At 43.5% G+C, this 17,023-nt stretch overlaps 1 protein-coding gene across 2 annotated transcripts in view; it reads left to right on the top strand.

Annotated features, from left to right (window-relative positions):
- STARD13 (StAR related lipid transfer domain containing 13) overlaps positions 1–17,023 on the top strand; it is a 208,462-nt gene that overhangs the window by 81,216 nt on the left and 110,223 nt on the right. Inside the window, exon 1 of one of the 2 annotated variants that reach the window (XM_081909310.1) lies at positions 524–687. The exons of the other annotated variant lie outside the window; for it this stretch is intronic. Coding sequence (XP_081765436.1) covers positions 564–687 — 124 coding nt within the window. The 5' untranslated portion in view covers positions 524–563. Of the gene's footprint in view, positions 1–523; positions 688–17,023 lie in introns of those variants that run through there. 2 annotated transcript variants of the gene reach the window in all.

Raw genomic sequence — 17,023 nt, forward strand, 5'->3', positions numbered from 1 at the left:
CTTTGCTGCTGCTTTGGGGTGCAACCCTACTCACGTAGCCTTCCCGGGGAAGACGCTCCATTGAAATGAACGGGGCGCGTTTTCCCCGGCGGGCGCGCATTCCTCACCTGCGCGAGGGGCGTCGGGGGGCGCGCCTGTGGGCGAGGGGCGCTGCCTAATGGCCGGGACGGCGGCGATGACCCTTCCGGGGGCGGTTTCCGCGAGGCGAGCTGCAAGGCGGCGAGCGGAGAGTTCAGCTCACCCCTCCGGGGGCGGAGGGAGGAGAAGGCGAAGCGCAGGGGGGAAGCAGCCCAGGAGCCCAGCGCCTCCGCACAACCGCTCGCACGGCGCGCCAGCGGGACTCGGCGCTCCGGGCAGCCACGCCGGCGGCGGCGGCAGGAAAAAGAAGCAGCAGCCGCGACCAGGCCCGGGAGAAGCCCCACAGGGAAGGCGGCGGCGGCTGGGCCCCCGCGGGGCTTTGCTCATGCCGCGGCTCCGCATGTGGCTGTGCGTCTCCGGGACGCGGTTTCGGCGCGCGCGCGGAGCCCCCGGAGGCGGCGTTATGCCCCGCGGACGCCGCTAGGATGAGCTGCAAGCGGCCGGCGGCCAAGCCCCAGCTGCGGAGGTCCTTCAGCGAGCAGCTCCGGGACTCGACGGCCAAAGCCTGGGATTTACTCTGGAAGAACGTCCGCGAGAGGCGCCTGGCAGGTCAGTCCGGCGCGCGTCCGCCCTTGCAAGCCTTGGCACCTCAATGGGAAAAGAGGTGCAATGCGCTCCGGGGACCCCCTCAGACAGACAGACAGCCCGCCTGCTCTGCGCTTGCCACGATGCCAGGCGGCGGCAGCGGCAACAACAACTCCACACTTGCTCGACTTCCGAGCGCGCGCGCCAAGTTTTGCTCTCTCTCTTTGAACACCGTTCGGGTGCTTTTTTGGGTTTTTTGTTTTTGCATTTCCCGCCTCTGCGCTCCGAATGATAAGCTCGCCTTGGCCAGATTCCTTTCTGCCTTCTATCTGCAGCAGAACAATTCAGAAGAGACACTTTTCCAATGAAGGTTCTTCAGATAGAAAGCAGAAGAAACCTTGCCCAAAAATAAAAAAGAGGAGGCTTTTCATTGGACTCACGCTCCCGCATCTCTCTGGGGACTTGGGTTTGTACATCAAAACTCTGCTGGTGCAGTATTGATGTAAGAGTTTAGTTAGGACCAGGATGTGTTATACAGTACTGAGGCATTGTCAAGGCTGGGACGAAAGAGCAGCTTCTTGGGGGGGGGGGGGTATATGCGTACCATTATAGAAAAACAGATTGTCAGTGTTTTAAGTTATTATCCATCCCACCCTGGTTGGGGGGGGGGGATTTGTTGTTTTCTGATTCTTGCACCAGTTCCTCCCTGAACATCGTGCTCTGCCTTGAGATCTGTGCGCTGTGCGTGACTTTGTAATGTGCCACAAGGACCTTGTACGTCAAGAGGGCTGCACGCTGCGCATCGGAGCTCTGTGCAATAAAGTGGATTGGTGCTTTGTGGCAGAATCTCAGTGTGTTAAAAATAGGTCTCATTGGGAGCACAGACCGGGATGGAGCAATTTTCTGATTCTGGACACAATTTGGTGCAGTTGTGGGCTATTCTTGCCTGCATTGCTCTGAAGCATGTGCTAGGGTTTGCATGCATGCGCCACACAACTATTTCTGCATCCCATGCAGCACAATCCCTAAGCAGGCTTAGTTAGATGCACTCCCCCACTGAGTTCAATTGGACTTTTATCCCTCTCTAGTAAGGTGGTGTACGGGCTCCCATTTACTGTGCATCCAGCCTGTTCCCACTGCTGGTTGGGGAGGCAGTGTTTGTATGGCATTAGTTTAGCATCAATCCATATGTATTCTATTCTTATGAAATCCTGCATTTTGATGTGTTTCCCCCCAGCAAACCACTTTCGATCTGAATTGAGAATAAGAATGACCTAGCTGTATAATGTGTACGCAGCCTAATTATACTTGAGAATTTCATCCTGGCTGCGCTTCCAATTGGTGTGCGCACTGAAGTGGATTAACTTAACTTCCTGATAAGCGAGACATCGCGATCTATGACTTTAAGTACTTACGTGTCTAAAGCAGAATTCATTTGTCTTTCTCCATGTATATGGTTGTGTGAAAGGTGTACAACAGGAACTTCCAGCTTTCCACTCAGCTTCCATTTTCCCCTTGAGGTCAAGGCTCTATGTGATCCACTCCATCCCAGCCCCTCCATTCCCCTGAGGCCGTGCAACCACTTCTCTCCTTGCAGGGCACTCTGACTATACTGCAAGACTCTTGCTAAGTCTCTCCACCAGCCTTCATCTCTATGCTGCATTTAGTTAGAAAGTTTCTTGACCCTCACTCTGCCCAGGGTGTTCAGCTGCATACCCTGACCAGAATGTCTGTATACCGAGTATAGGATGTGCTGTAGTTGCACATGCATGCTCACACATGGTCACTGTAGCACATTGTGGAATGTGTTTGTTGAGGAGCAATCTCTGTGTGGCCACAGTAGCTAGGTGTAAATTCCTACAAGAGAGCTTCTTTATATACAGTATCTGTGAAACGTGCAGCTGGCCCTTTCCAGTGTGTTTTCCTAAGCTATTTTTAAATACGTTGCTTTGGTTCACAATTGTGCGTCCCCAGGGCAGCTTTCTAGCGGTCCTACCCCTCACCCCAGCCTGCAGCTGAAGTGCTTTTCCTGCCTTCTCCAGTGTTGTGAGCTTCTATCTTTACCATCTTCTCAATTATTGATCTCCCATTTCATTTCAGATTAGCAAACCAGGCAGTAGGGAAAGGAGCTGCTCCTGAAAAGCACCTCCTGTGACCACAGAGGAGCAAGGAATGTTTGCCCCCCTCCCTGCTGTGTTTAGTTGGTTGCAATGTTTGGCTGGCAGAAGTGCCAAGATGCTCTCAGCTCGCTGTGTTCCTACCTGGAACTTTTGGCAAGCTTGTGCGGCACTTTCTGCACTCAACCAAACGCATGTGAAGCACACGGGAGGATATAAACGCCTTCTGTTTCGCTGCTGCCACCGCCGCTGCCCTGCCTCAGAGATTCCCACTTTGTGTTGAGGAATGCACAAGTAGCTCTAGTACATGAGTGATCTTCTGTGAACATTCAGGAACAAGGGGAAGCAGTGGTCAGGTGTGGGGTAAGAGATCAAAGTGCTTCCTGAGTCTTGGGGCCCACATATTGTCTTTACAATCTCTTTTGGGGGGGGGTGAAACCCCAGCCAAAGTGTGCCCTTTCCATGATGACCAGAGTAGAGATAGAGTAGGAATAGAGGGCTTGCCTTCAGATATTGTTGGATTCCAGTTCTACTTGGCATAGCCAATGATCTTGGACAATGGGAGTTGTGGTCCAGCAACACATGCAGGGCCACAGGTTTCCCGCCCCTGATTAGAGACCCTAATGGTCTATAGAAGGATGGAGCTAGAATTTCACTTTCTGCTCTGTTTATGTATCAAAAGTAAGGGTTTTCTAAAGTGAGCATTCTTTGTGAGTACATGAAATGTACTTCTTCCTGTCCTGTTTTGTGTGTTTTTTTGTGTTTTGTTTTTTCATTGCGCCAGGAGGCAGTATCAATAACACATTATTTATCTACCACGTGTACACACAGAATCAGAGCTAAACAGTGAGTTGTATTCTCTACCATTTGAGCTGATGGGCTTTTAGTTTTAATGGTTCAGTTTCCCATAGTCCTGTGTTGTGTATGAACATAGCCCATGCCTCCTCCTTTTGTCTTTCTTGTCCCTAGGAAAAAGATGAGTAAGAGCTGCCAAGAAAAAAAAATCTCTGTACACTTACCTTTTGGGCATGGATGCTGCTTCCATGTGGGCACGTCTCATGCTGCAACAGCCTCTTTTGAAACAGGAAACCATTTGGGCGGGTGGATGGCATGTTTGCTATGCATGCCACTGTCTACTCAGATACTTTCGCTTGGGAAGTAAAGGCAACATTCATCTGTTTCATGAGGCATGGCCATGTGTGAGTACCGATCACAGCACACTAACAATATAAGAATTGTAAACTCTGTAAATCAGAGGGGTGGTCAGATGTTTTCTTGATTACAATATGGCAGTGGGGAACCTATGGCCCTCCAGATGTTGTTGAACTTCAACTCTCCCATCACCACCAGACAGCATGGGCAATGGCCAGGTAGTTCAGCCACATCTGGAGGACCATAAGGTTTTCCACCCATCTTAGAGAGCATCAGTATGAGAGATTTTGAAACATCCTTGATCTCAGGAGGCATTTTATACTTTTCAGAGAATGGGTAGGAGTTTTGTCAGGAGATTTACACATATCATTTTAGGCCAAATGTAAACATTATCTTCTGCATTGTCCTCAGTAGTTATATCTGTGGCTATATATCTGTAATTGTTGGACTTTGCATGGCAGCTTGTAGTCATGTTCCAAGTTCAAACTCTGTAAAGTTAAAATGCCAAGTCAGCTCTTATTACATGTAGCAACAACCTTGTGCCCGATCTACTGTATAATAACCAAATAATTATCTACAAACTGACACATGATGTGCACACATATCATTCGGGAGAACACTTTATGATTTCTCATAAGAATGTCAGTTTAATACCCCTTTCAAGAAGGAGGAAAACCTCACTAACTTTTGTAAACAAATGGTGAAAAATCTTATTTTAGACACTAAGTACTCCTCACTTCATATGTGATTGGGACAGACAACTGAGTTTAAACAAGAAGTCTGCCTCTATTGTGTGTAGTTGCAGCCTATGGAAGTTGAGACTCCCAGGTAGTTGCACTGTTGAGCCAGTTTGAAGCAAGTCAGAAACTAAGAAGCCCCTGAAGGAAAAGTGAAAGGTTTGTTTGCTCTCCAAGAGCCTCTTATTTCAGCTGCATTATGGGAGCAGCTGTCTGTAGTTCCAAAGTATGCTGACATAGTGGGAGCCTGTGGAAGCCACCAGTAAACATAGGGAACAATTTACAGTCTTCATTGCACTCGACAGTTTCCCGTTACTTATTCTTAATCAGAACAGCCATATCTCTTTTGGTATATAATGCAACAAAATTAAAGTGCATGCCAGCTGCCATTTCCTGTGAAGCAAATTTCCTTGACTAACTACTATTCGGCTGCAGGCAAGTCCTTGAATGAATTCTAGATTAATAATTTAAGTAAGGGTTTTTGGCTAAGGGGGTTGAAGTACTGAAGTCCTAAACTTATAAAACCTTCCACTGTTTTGTTTACTGCCCGGGGCTCCTTGGGGACGCAGAGTGGGATAAAAAACCTAATAAATAATAAAGAAACACTATAATTTAAACTTCTATCTCTACCAATAGGCTGGTGATCTTGTAGGACAGCTGATGCTTATCTGGTTAACCATGCAATCCTATATATGTCCATTCAGAAGTAAGTCTAAAGGCATTCAGCGTAACTTATTCCCAGCTAAATGTGTATAGGATTGCAGCCTGAAATGATTAATTTGACAAGATAGCAAAATTGTGCACGCAAGTTGGGAAAAAAGGAATGCAAAATATATTCTGTTATACCTAAGTGGCTTTTCAGTTTTTTGCCTTTGTATTTTATGTCCAGCTTAATTTGTGTGCTTTAGTCATGGCCTCTACAAATGCAGCCCAAAGCCTTTTATCCTCTACTTCATTCTAACATTTCTTAATAAAAAAGCATGGTCTAAATATATTATTGTGTTCTGGAATGCTATCAGCTGCTCATCCTTCATACTTGTATGCTGAACAGTTGCCCAACATTTAATTATTTATTTTTTAAAAAAGCTTGATCTGTTATTCTCACCAAATCCTTGAGCGACAGTCAAATCAGCAGCTCTTCATTGCAGACTTGAATTTGGCAATGCAATCCCATACCAATCTACTCTTAAGATGACTTAAAGAAGTGTCTTCTTTCTGTCTGGCTTTCCTCTCTCTTGCTTTTGAATATTTTCCAATATATTTTTACTATAAAAAGAATGAGTGGAATTCAGCATAGCGCTAAGGAGATCATTCCATCAGCACAGTCATGTCTCGCTTGCCCAAGAGAACCATCTCCTCTCTACTCCCCCTGTTCCAGGAGTTCTCTCAACCCTCCAGAATGAATCTGTGAGAGGTGGGGAGGAATACCCCATTGTGCTAGTGAGAGTCCTTGCGCTGGCTTCTGCTAGTGGAATAGGGTAGATGAATCTGGAATAGGGTAGTTGACTCAAGCAAATAAACCATTATCTAAACTTCCCACCTGAAGTGGGAAAGATGAGGGGTAGCAATCAAGACCTATCAATTTTGGGTGGGTGGGTGCTATCTGTTCACAACTCAGGATCACAATGCCCAAGGACCTCCTCTTTTCATATAAACTGTTATGTACTGAAGTTCTCACCCTGGACCAGCAGGGGGATACTGTTGATAGTTTTCACTCAGGTCCACGTCAGTTATTTTAGGCGGGAAACCCTGGGTTGTTGTTGCTACAATGTTGATAGCTGGCTGCCTATAAAAGCAGGCCGGCTGAGCTGTTGGCTGTTCAGTTTTCTGTTCCAGCTTACAAAATAAAGAGCTGCTTTGGAGAAATCGCTGTGTCGTCCGCCATGTCTACCCACTATTCAACATAAACCACCCCAGACTATGTGTTCATCATCTGAGGCCCTTCTTTGCATTTATCCACGTGAGATCCGGAGGGTGGCAACAAAAGAACAGGCCTTTTCTGCAGTGGCTCCCTGTCTGTGGAATGTTCTCCCCAGGGAGGTGCAGCTGGTGAGATATCTTTAGGCACCGAGCAAAAACGTTTCTCTTTAATCAGGCCTCCTTTCAAATGTGTTTGTGGGAGAGGGGTTTATTGTTTTGTCCTTTTTTGTTTTAACTTTCCCTTGTGTTTTTATCTTGTGAATTGCCCTGAGATCTTTCGATGAAGTGTCTCCACAACATTTACACCTCACATCAGGTCTTGGACTTCACTTAAGATTAAGTCCAGGGTTACGGCCCCCCTGGTCCATTTCACGACCAACTTTTCTAGAGCATAGTCATTTAGGACATCTAGAAAAGTTATCTCTTTGTCACCGTGACTGGAATATGCTTGTATCTCATATTTGTTTGAGAGTTATTGAACTCACTCACTACTATAACACTTCCTCCTTTGGATGTTTCCTTGATTTCATTCTCTGGCTCAAGATCATCCTGTGCAGTTTGCTCAGGTGGATGAGAGTATATCCCCAGTACTAAATTACTCTTGGGGCCTGGATGAATCTTTTGGAATGTCTAGTTTGCTGGACTCGTATTCTCTTCAATGTACAGAGCAACAGTATTGTACCTCCAGGAAATGCTTTCTACGATACGATACGATAATCTTTATTGTCATTGTCCCATACAGAACAACAAAATTGAAAATCTACATCAGACATTCAGAAACCAACAAGCCTCCTATCCCAGCCTGGTTAGCCCCCTAAAAACTCTGATACCCCAAAATTAAATACAATATACTCCCATAGAGACTACCTTACACTGTGTTTAAAACCAAAATCACATTTGAATAGAAACTGTTTCTCAAACGGCTAGTCCTAGTCTTTATAACCTGTACCCTAGGACCATAAAGAAGGCTGATCGCTGAAGAATTGATGCTTTTGAATTATGGTGCTGGAGGAGACCCTTGAGAGTCCCATGGACTGCAAGAAGATCCAACTTATCCATTCTTAAGGAAAAAAGTGCTCACTGGAAGGACAGATCCTGAAGCTGAGGCTCCAATACTTTGAGAAGAGAAGACTCCCTGGAAAAGACCCTGATGTTGGGAAAGATTGAGGGCACAAGGAGAAGGGGACGACAGAGGGCGAGATGGTTGGACAGTGTTCTTGAAGCTACCAGCATGAGTTTGACCAAACTGTGGGAGGCAGTGGAAGACAGGAGTGCCTGGCGTGCTCTGGTCCATGCGGTCACGAAGAGTCAGAGACGATTAAACGACTAAACAACAACAACCTTCTTCCAGAAGGCAAAAGCTGAAAGAGATCATTTCCGGGGTGCGCACTATTCTGCACTATCTCTGCAGCTTTCTTATGGCACCTGAAAGCATAGATTTCCTGTCCTTCCTGTAAAGTTTGTATTCAAAGATAACTGTGTCCCACTGGTTATCCATTTCATCAGGTTTCCATTCTGCCCACTATATTTATGCTCTCCTCTAAAAGCACTGCAGCTTGCCTATCTTGGCTCAGAGACTTTTAGTCTATAAACACCTATACAAAGTGTCTCTCTCCAAAGACCATTGGCATGTGTGTCTTAACCTACAATGCTTTGGAGTGGTCTTCCATGTTCAGAAACCAAGAGATGTTAATTTTATCAGCAGAGTGCTGCGTAGACAAGAGGGGAAAGAAGAGACTGAGAGGAGATCTGATAGCCATTTCCAAATATCTCAAGAGCTGTCAAATGGAAGATGGAGCAAGCTTATTTTCTCCTGCTCTGGAGGGTTAGACTCAAACCAATGGCTTCAAGTTACAAGAAAGGAGATTCCAACAGCATCAGGAAAAACTTTTTGACAATAAGAGCTGTTCAACAGTGGAACTGTCTCCCTTCAGGGGGACTCTGCTTCCTTGAAGGTTTTTAAGCAGAGGTTGAATGGTCATCTGTCATGCTTTAACTGAGATTCCTGCATTGCTGGGGGTTGGACTAGATCATACAATTCTATGATTTCAAGTAAATACAATCAAATTTAGAAAGCACCAATAAATAAGGATCGAAAAAGTCTAGCTAGGCTTTGAGAACCCATCTTGGGCATCATCTACAGTTAAGAACAGAAGCTATTTCCTCAATAAATTTTCATACTTTGGATTGGATGCTACTTTTAATTGATTGGAATGTGATTTTATCTATAATCAGACGCCCCCAAATTTTATTAGGCTGGTTTCTGATAAAGACAAAAAGTGGCATTGAAAGCAGTGAAGCACTGGAACAAAACATGTATTATGAATAGCTGTGACATCAGTGCGCTAGGAAGTCAGTAGGGCTCTATTTGGTATGAGTGTGATTAGGTTACAAGAGATCTTCTGAATTCCACCCAGACCAGGTTTTTAAACCACCTAATCAGGAATGCGACTATCTTTGTGGAACAGACTCTTTTTTGTGTTCCAGCTTCCAAGATACTCTTGCTTGGGCAAAGGAACCTCCTGTGGTTACCCTGATCGCGTTAGTTGCTTTTGAAATGGTGTTAACACTGTTGATATTTGCTATTACTAGAGTACAGAGGTGGGGTGTTCAAAACAGTTTCTGATTGCTATGGCACGACATACAGTTGATTTCTAATGCTATGACAAGACTGTCAATGAATTGTGAGATAGCATTCTTCTAAATAGAATATTTAATGAATTAGAATAATAGTATTCGTAAAGGAGTTATAAGACCAATAGATTTCCATTGGCATTTCCAACTAGTGAGACGCTATTCCAATAGGAATGAATATAAAATGTATACTATAATATAATTTATTATTTATACCCCGCCCATGTGGCTGGGTTTTCCCAGCCACTCTGGGCAGCTTCCAACAGAATTTTAAAATATAATAGTTTTATAACTCAACAGAAAAATCTTACATAGAACTAATGTACAGGAAATCATTAATTTGCAAGAAATATAATCAGTAGAGTTTATATATACATTTAGTGCAATGCATTCATGACAAATTGACTGTGTTGCATGTATTTGCTTTGATTTCAACTAATAGGAACACTATTATTTTGATATCTGTTTCATAACTAAGCTTTATCTGCCAATTCAGATAACCCAGTATTAATTAAACAATCCACATATAAACTGAACATTTCACAGTAGAGCCCATTTTTTAAAAAGGATGTGGAAACTCTGTGTACCCAAAACATGCTATTTATCATCATGAACTTTGTGTATATCCCCTCCTACATACCACAGTCAATTACAGCCACATGTTTCCAAGAAGCAAAGCAAGGATATTATGATCTGTTTTCCTCTTGGTTGGCTGGGGAATTAGAAGGGCTACTAGTTCTGATTAACTTCAATGGTTATTTTAATGTGTGAAATCCTTGTCTCGGCAATGGAAAAAAAGAGACCCTCTTTGTCAAAGAGAAGTCTTCTGAAAGAGTCTCATTATATAATCTCTGGTACTTCTGGGAAGAAAAAGATTACTTATCATTTGTCCTTTCATGCGGACAGCCAGAGAATTTCTGTGGGAGGTTCGGTCCTATAAGAATTGTGGTGATCGCCAAAAGGTCAGTGATTAATGACATGCCATGGATACTTACATACATGACGTGACAAGCTCTTGCTAAAAGGAATTGTACCCACTTCTCATATCTACATTCCAGCAAAGATACTGAGAAACAGAGGAGGGTTCCAAAGAACTTAAGGAAGACCCGAATGCATTAAAATGAGGAACAGTGTATGTGTGAATTGGGCAATGCAGAGTGAAGGGTACTGTACCTTTAAAGCTCATTCTAAGCACCTTCTTCCCCTCAAAGAATTCTGGGCACTGTTGTTTATCCCTCATAGACTTACAATTCCCAGAGACCCCTTTGCAGTACCCAGAATACTTTGAGGAAGGAGGTGTACTTCAAATGTGCTTTAAAGGTATAGCGTGTATACAGGAAGTGCCAGGACTCTGACAGGATGCTGGAGTTGCCCTACCTCATTCCCAAAGCTGGGCAGGCTTTGGGAAGATGGCAGGAGGGCTCTTGGACCCACCAGAGCATCGCGCCTCCCTCCCTAAGCTGGACAGAAGTTTCCCAGACTTTGAGAAGGAGGTGCCAGGGTGTCATGTGAGACTAGCCTAGTCCCCCTGGTCCAGGCATAGGCAAACTTTGGCCCTCCAGATGTTTTGAGACTACAGTTCCCATCATCCATGACCACTGGTCCTGTTAGCTAGGGATGATGGGAGTTGTAGTCCCAAAACATCTGGAGGGCCGAGTTTGCCTATGCCTGCCCTAGTTCAATGATAGCACACCACTGGTTCAAATTTCCACTCATCCACTAAGCTCATTGGGTGGTCTTGAGCTAGTTACCAACCCCTTAGTGTAACTCTCAGCCAATCCCGGGGTTATTGTGAAGATATGGAAAGAAGGAGTACAGTGGTACCTCAGGTTACAGGCGCTTCAGGTTACAGACTCCACTAACCCAGAAATAGTACCTCGGGTTAAGAACTTTGCTTCAGGATGAGGACAAAAATCGCGCGGCGGCAGCACGGCGGCAGTGGGAGGCCCCATTAGCTAAAGTGGTACCTCAGGTTAAGAACAGTTTCAGCTTAAGAACGAATTAAGTTCTTAACCCGAGGTACCACCATACTGAGATTGTCACCTTGAGCCCATTGGAGGAAAGGTGAGATACAAATTTAATAACAAAAGAAAAGAAAAAGGCCACTAGGAATTGATGGTTGACTTAAATTGCAAATCTAGATACATTAACTTGGAAGCCTTATTGATAGAAATGATTTCTTGGGATCTCAGGTTATTATTATTTTTAGGAGCTAAAATGAAAGCATATATAGAATTATTATCTCAGATATGCTTTCCTTGACATCTGGAAGCTAAATATAAGGTGGTGGGAATGTGTAGTAGTGCAAAAGGGATTGTGGTTGTCTGGTTTTGAACAATACTCATGATGTTTTTCATACCAAAATTTCTTACTAATTATATTGAATGTAGCATATGTTACTATATTTTCAGTCTAGGATACATATACACACTGTTCACATTTGTTCTCCTATCTCAAACATACTTTCCTTATTCAGAATAGTTATATTTGCTTGCATTTGACTTCTAAACTACAAAACAATTGCCCCTTACAACATGTTCTGGATATGTTTACTTACCCAAAATAAGCAGCTCACACCTTTAGGTCTAATATTGGCACAGAAGAAACTGTCTTATTCAGACAGACTATTTTTCCATTTAGGCCGGTATTGTCTACTCTGACTGGCAGAATCTTTCCAGGGTCTCATACAGAGATCATTTCCATCATCTGCTATCTTAAAAACCAACCAACCTTGAAACAACAGGGATTGAATTTGGAACTTTTTAAATATTCATAGTATTTGCTGTATCACTGAATGGTGACCCATGCCTCATGCATTTCAGCCTCTTGCCCAAAGGTTTCATACAGTGGTGTTGTGTTTGTGCTTAACTTAACTACTTTTTTCTACTCGTCTATACAGTATTTTATGTTTCCTATATTTAAAGCTATTGGAGATTTGGGTGCAACTCAGCTTGCAAAAGAGTAGGGGTCTTGAATGAGTTAGATAGAGTTAAACGTTAAAGGGACCCCTGACCATTAGGTCCAGTCATGGCAGACTCTGCGGTTGCGGCGCTAATCTCGCTTTATTGGCCAAGGGAGCCGGCGTACACCTTCTGGGTCATGCGGCCAACATGACTAAGCCGCTTCTGGCGAACCAGAGCAGTGCACGGAAACGCCGTTTACCTTCCCGTCGGAGCGGTACCTATTTATCTACTTGCACTTGATGTGTTTTCGAACTACTTGATGTGTTTTCGAACTGCTAGGTTGGCAGGAGCAGGGACCGAGCAACAGGAGCTCACCCCGTCGCGGAGATTCGAACCGCTGACCTTCTGATCGGCAAGTCCTAGGCTCTGTGGTTTAACCCAGAGTTAGGGACCTCCAAATTCCCAGAGCATCCTTATATCTTCAACCTTGTATCTTCAACCTCTATATTTTGTGTATGTTAGACTGATATTCTCAGTTCGCACTTTGTTTTACAACTATCCTCTTCGCTTATGGTGACAAGCAGATATTGCGTGTGTTTCCGTGTTTACACCACGCAGACAGGCTTAGCTCAGAAGGTAAACTATGGTTTCACAGGAAACATTGTCCACATGTTTGGGATTATAACAAGGCTCAGGGTTAACTATGGTTGAGTCTGCACTGTGCCTCAGAGCACTGTAAAGTATGGTGTGTAAATTAAATCTCTTTGCTAGATCTTCCATTGTGCTCCATGCATTTTTCCAACAGATTATCCATTCATGTTACCATCTTGTTCTTATGACTGGTGTACCACATAATTTCCTTGCAGTCTGGATTGCTGTGAGGAATTCAGAGTATTGGGGAAGTTCGGTGAGCTATTGTGAGCTATTCTAAAAAGGATTTCTGCCATGCCACATAATTAAATCAATTCTAGAATTATATGGTTTGGAGCAAGGCAAAAGCATCCTCTATTTTGGATATTGGGAAGGTCACAGCTGGGAATGTGCCAGTTAATAGATTCAAACAGATGGATGCTGACAGGTCTGCAAACTGTTCACAAACCTTTAACAAACATCTTGCAGCCCTCACTTCCCAACAATGTTCTCTAATTCAAGTTTGGAGCTGCCTATATCAAAATGCAAGATGTGAGGCTGCAACTCTAGAAAAAGGTGCCTTGGGTGATGGAGAGTGTCACTCAAACCAAAAGAAGAAATGCCCAGAAATGTCCATTAATCAGCCCTGCTTTGTACTGTCTGTGTTGGTGTGTGTGAATGACTACAGAGATGAGACTTCAGATGTAATGAACTGAGTCTTTTCAGCAGCTGTTTTCTCTCTTCTTTCCCCCCTCTGGCATTTAAAATAATCTCCGTCTGTAGAAATCCCTGCCCAAGTGACAGAGAGACAACATGTCCCCAGAACAGCTTCCTCTGTCTGTGCATGGGAGCAGAAACGGAACAAGAAAGTACAAGAAACAGAAGGTGTTAGGAGAGTTTGGGGGGAAAACATAAACCAGCAATGACAAGGAAATTGGTTTTTTTGGTGGCAGAATTCATGTCTTAAACCATCCTCTTATGCTGCCCATGCAGAAACAATAATAATACACACACAAAAAACCCTCTCATCCTCTTGTGGTAGGAGCTTTTTGCTCCTTTTGTCTGTATTGGGGTAGCCAAGGCAGTGCTTTTTGTATGTTCTGGGCTCCTAAAAGGCTTAGATTTCGGGCTGACTGCCAGTTCTGAACCCTGTATTTTTATATATTGCAAGTGGGAAATCTGAAGCGTGAGAAATGGAAAAAGTATTTATCAGTAATGTGTTTGTGTGTGTTTGCTTCTTACTTACTAGCCCATTATTTGTTTTCTTTTTTATTTCCACAATTATTAGCTGCAATTGCATTCCCTCAACCACTTGCATGTAGAAAGTATGGAACCCACAAGAAGAGCATGATGGGGAGTTTGTTCCTGTAGCTGTTGACTGACAACTTTGAGGGCCAGTAGATGACTCCTTATTTATAATTTTAGCTTTAGAGCCTTCTGTATGGAGCCCAAAAGCTTCACGTTTCCCTTCTGATCGGCCTTTTCAGGGACAAAAAAGTAGGGAAACCCAATTTTGAATCAGACTCACACAGCGTGGCCAATAGTCAGAGATGATGGTGGTTGTAGTCCATCTGCATTTCAAGGGCTGCAGATTCCACATCCCTGGATTAGAGGATATACCAGGGGTAGGCAACCTAAGGCCCGGGGGCCAGATGCGGCCCAGTCACCTTCTCAATTTGGCCCACGGACTGTCCAGGAATCAGCGTGTTTTTACATGTGTAGAATGTGTGCTTTTATTTAAAATGCATCCCTGGGTTATTTGTGGGGCATAGGAATTTGTTCATTTACCCCCCCACCAAAAAAAAAAAATAGTCCGGCCCACCACATGGTCTGAGGGACGGTGGACCGGTTCTTTAGTTATACATTCCAGATTCTCAGGTTCTATTCCTCCTCAAATTAGATAAACTTGGCATAGTAAAGTTAGAAGGCGGAGAAAACTGATTTAAATAGAAAACAAATGAAATAATGGATCTGTGGTTGGTAAAGGGCTTAAGCAAAGCTCACTCTGGAACAACAACTTGGCTTTTATGCACGTACATGAAGTAAATATCTTCAAACGGCAGAGTGCTGCTGTAGGGGCAGAGCAAATGTTATCAAGCTAAGAAGTATGCGCTAATCCTTCTGTTGTAGTGTTTCATGGAAGCTAACAAATTCAGAGGGATTATTAAATGACTGGAACAAATTCCCGGCTAGGACAGATTTGAACATCTACATTTGGATTCTAGGTCACTGCAGTAAACTATAATGAAGAGATCCCACTCATAGCAGCTTCTTCTAAAGACTTAGACCCTTGGAGTAATGTTTTCCAGTGGCAGAAAGCCAGAGCAATACTTTCTTTTTTGTACAAAGAATACTTCAGTTGAATGTCCTAATATTATGTTCTTAGGATAAATCAGCCGGCAAATGAGCAAAACAAGAGAGTCATCTGACACAGAATAAACTTCCATCAATGCATGCTTTTCTGTTTTGGGGAAATGGAAATATTTAGTTTCTGTAAATGATACAAAGATGTTGCCTGTCAGATGCTCACATATTCAGTTTTTACCATTTACACTGTACACTTGATATAACACCATATTTATTTTATCATGCAGATTAGTTCTCTGAACTATTTTTGTCATTAGCCATATGTACATAGCATTTTTTTTTTTATAAAAAAGGCAGATTAGGGGAGGCTGTTTCTGTATCTTGAATAATCTTATGGGCCCGGATGCTTGCATGCTATATGTAAATTCTTACAGAATGAAACCAGGTCATAACTTTGCCTGTAGCAAATAGCAGTTGCCTTCTGAGGAACAGATGAGTGGCAAACTGCAATTATATTGGCACCTTTCACCTGTCTGCCATCCTTTATCTTCTCATATACTGCTAAAGCATCTCAGAGACCCAGGTGCCTGTTCAGAGCTTTTGAAGCTGGCACTGTCAGTGTGGATTGTGCTGGGTTTAGTTCTGAAGCTGACCTTAGAGACTGATAGCATACATCTCTCAACTATGCAAAAATGAAGTGGCCTGGGCTTCTCAGTTTGCACTAAACTAAATCAGGTTCATCATCTTATCTCAGACTTTGGATGGTCAACTTTGTAGTTACCCAGCTTTCTGCAGGGGCAAAGAGAATATATTCACTGTGTTGATTCAATGAAATCTGGATTTTGAGGCAGTGTGCTTTGACTGAATCTCTGTGATGTGTATATTTGGCTCACATGGAAATGTTGGCTGTTTTCTATCTTCCAACACAGTTTCAGCTTTTGAGCATCGTTTTGTGGCTTCACCCCTCCCCCTCCCGCCTCTTTCTTTTCGGCTTTCTGGTGTTTTCCATTTGTGCCTCCCCATCTTTTTCTCCTGCTCATTTGCTCATCCACTTACTCTGCCCTTAATCTTGTGACCCCTTAAGAACCTAAAGTGAAACATCTGTTTGGCTAGAAACAGTAACTGGCAGCAACCCCCCTATTGCTGCATCACTTCAAATATGACATCTTCAACTGTCAGCAGTCAAGTCAATGCCAAGAGGCGTTCAGTTCTCATTATTACTTTATCACATAAAAACCAATCAGTGGGTAACCGTAGAAAGTCCAGAAGTGGTCTATGTCTTTCTCCCCCACCGTTATAATAGTGTGGGGTTTGTTACATTTGAACCCTCTGGTGAAAATAATGACTGTCGCATCTCCTGCTGCAACATGATTTTCAGAACACTTTTGCTGGCAAAATAGCTTGTATCCTTGACATGTATGGGATGGCCGTTCTATAATGCGCTGTTATTTAGTCATGTTATAAAAACTGAAATAAAAACATTTATTTAAAAGCATCAGTTGCATCCCTGTTGGACTATGGTGCTTCTTCACACACAGAATCTGGAAATGAGTTCTCTTCAGCCTCTGTTTCTCACAATTGCTATGAATGGGATTCTTGGAACCATATGGGTAATTAACCACCAGGATAATAGTGGCTTGATTGGGGTAGGATTGGCTGATGACATAATATTCATTATAAATGCATCTTTGAAGGAAGGACTGCTCCTGGTCTCTTCTAGGCATGTTGCAGTGAAGAAATCTACATAAAATAGCTATGGAGTACCAAGAACTATAGCTACCTGAAAGTTTTACTGCCAGGTCAAATCTATGAATCACAGTAGTTTTGTGGAGAGGATGGTGCCTAGAAATTTCATGCAACTTTTTGTATATCATACACACAAAAGAAACCTCTTGCAGTGACTGTATCCTGTGCTCACATAGAAATACATCTTATTGAACTTAATGGAACTAGTAGGATA

This window comes from Podarcis melisellensis, assembly GCF_964234715.1.
Source record: "Podarcis melisellensis genome assembly, chromosome: 4".
Lineage (NCBI taxonomy): Eukaryota > Metazoa > Chordata > Lepidosauria > Squamata > Lacertidae > Podarcis > Podarcis melisellensis.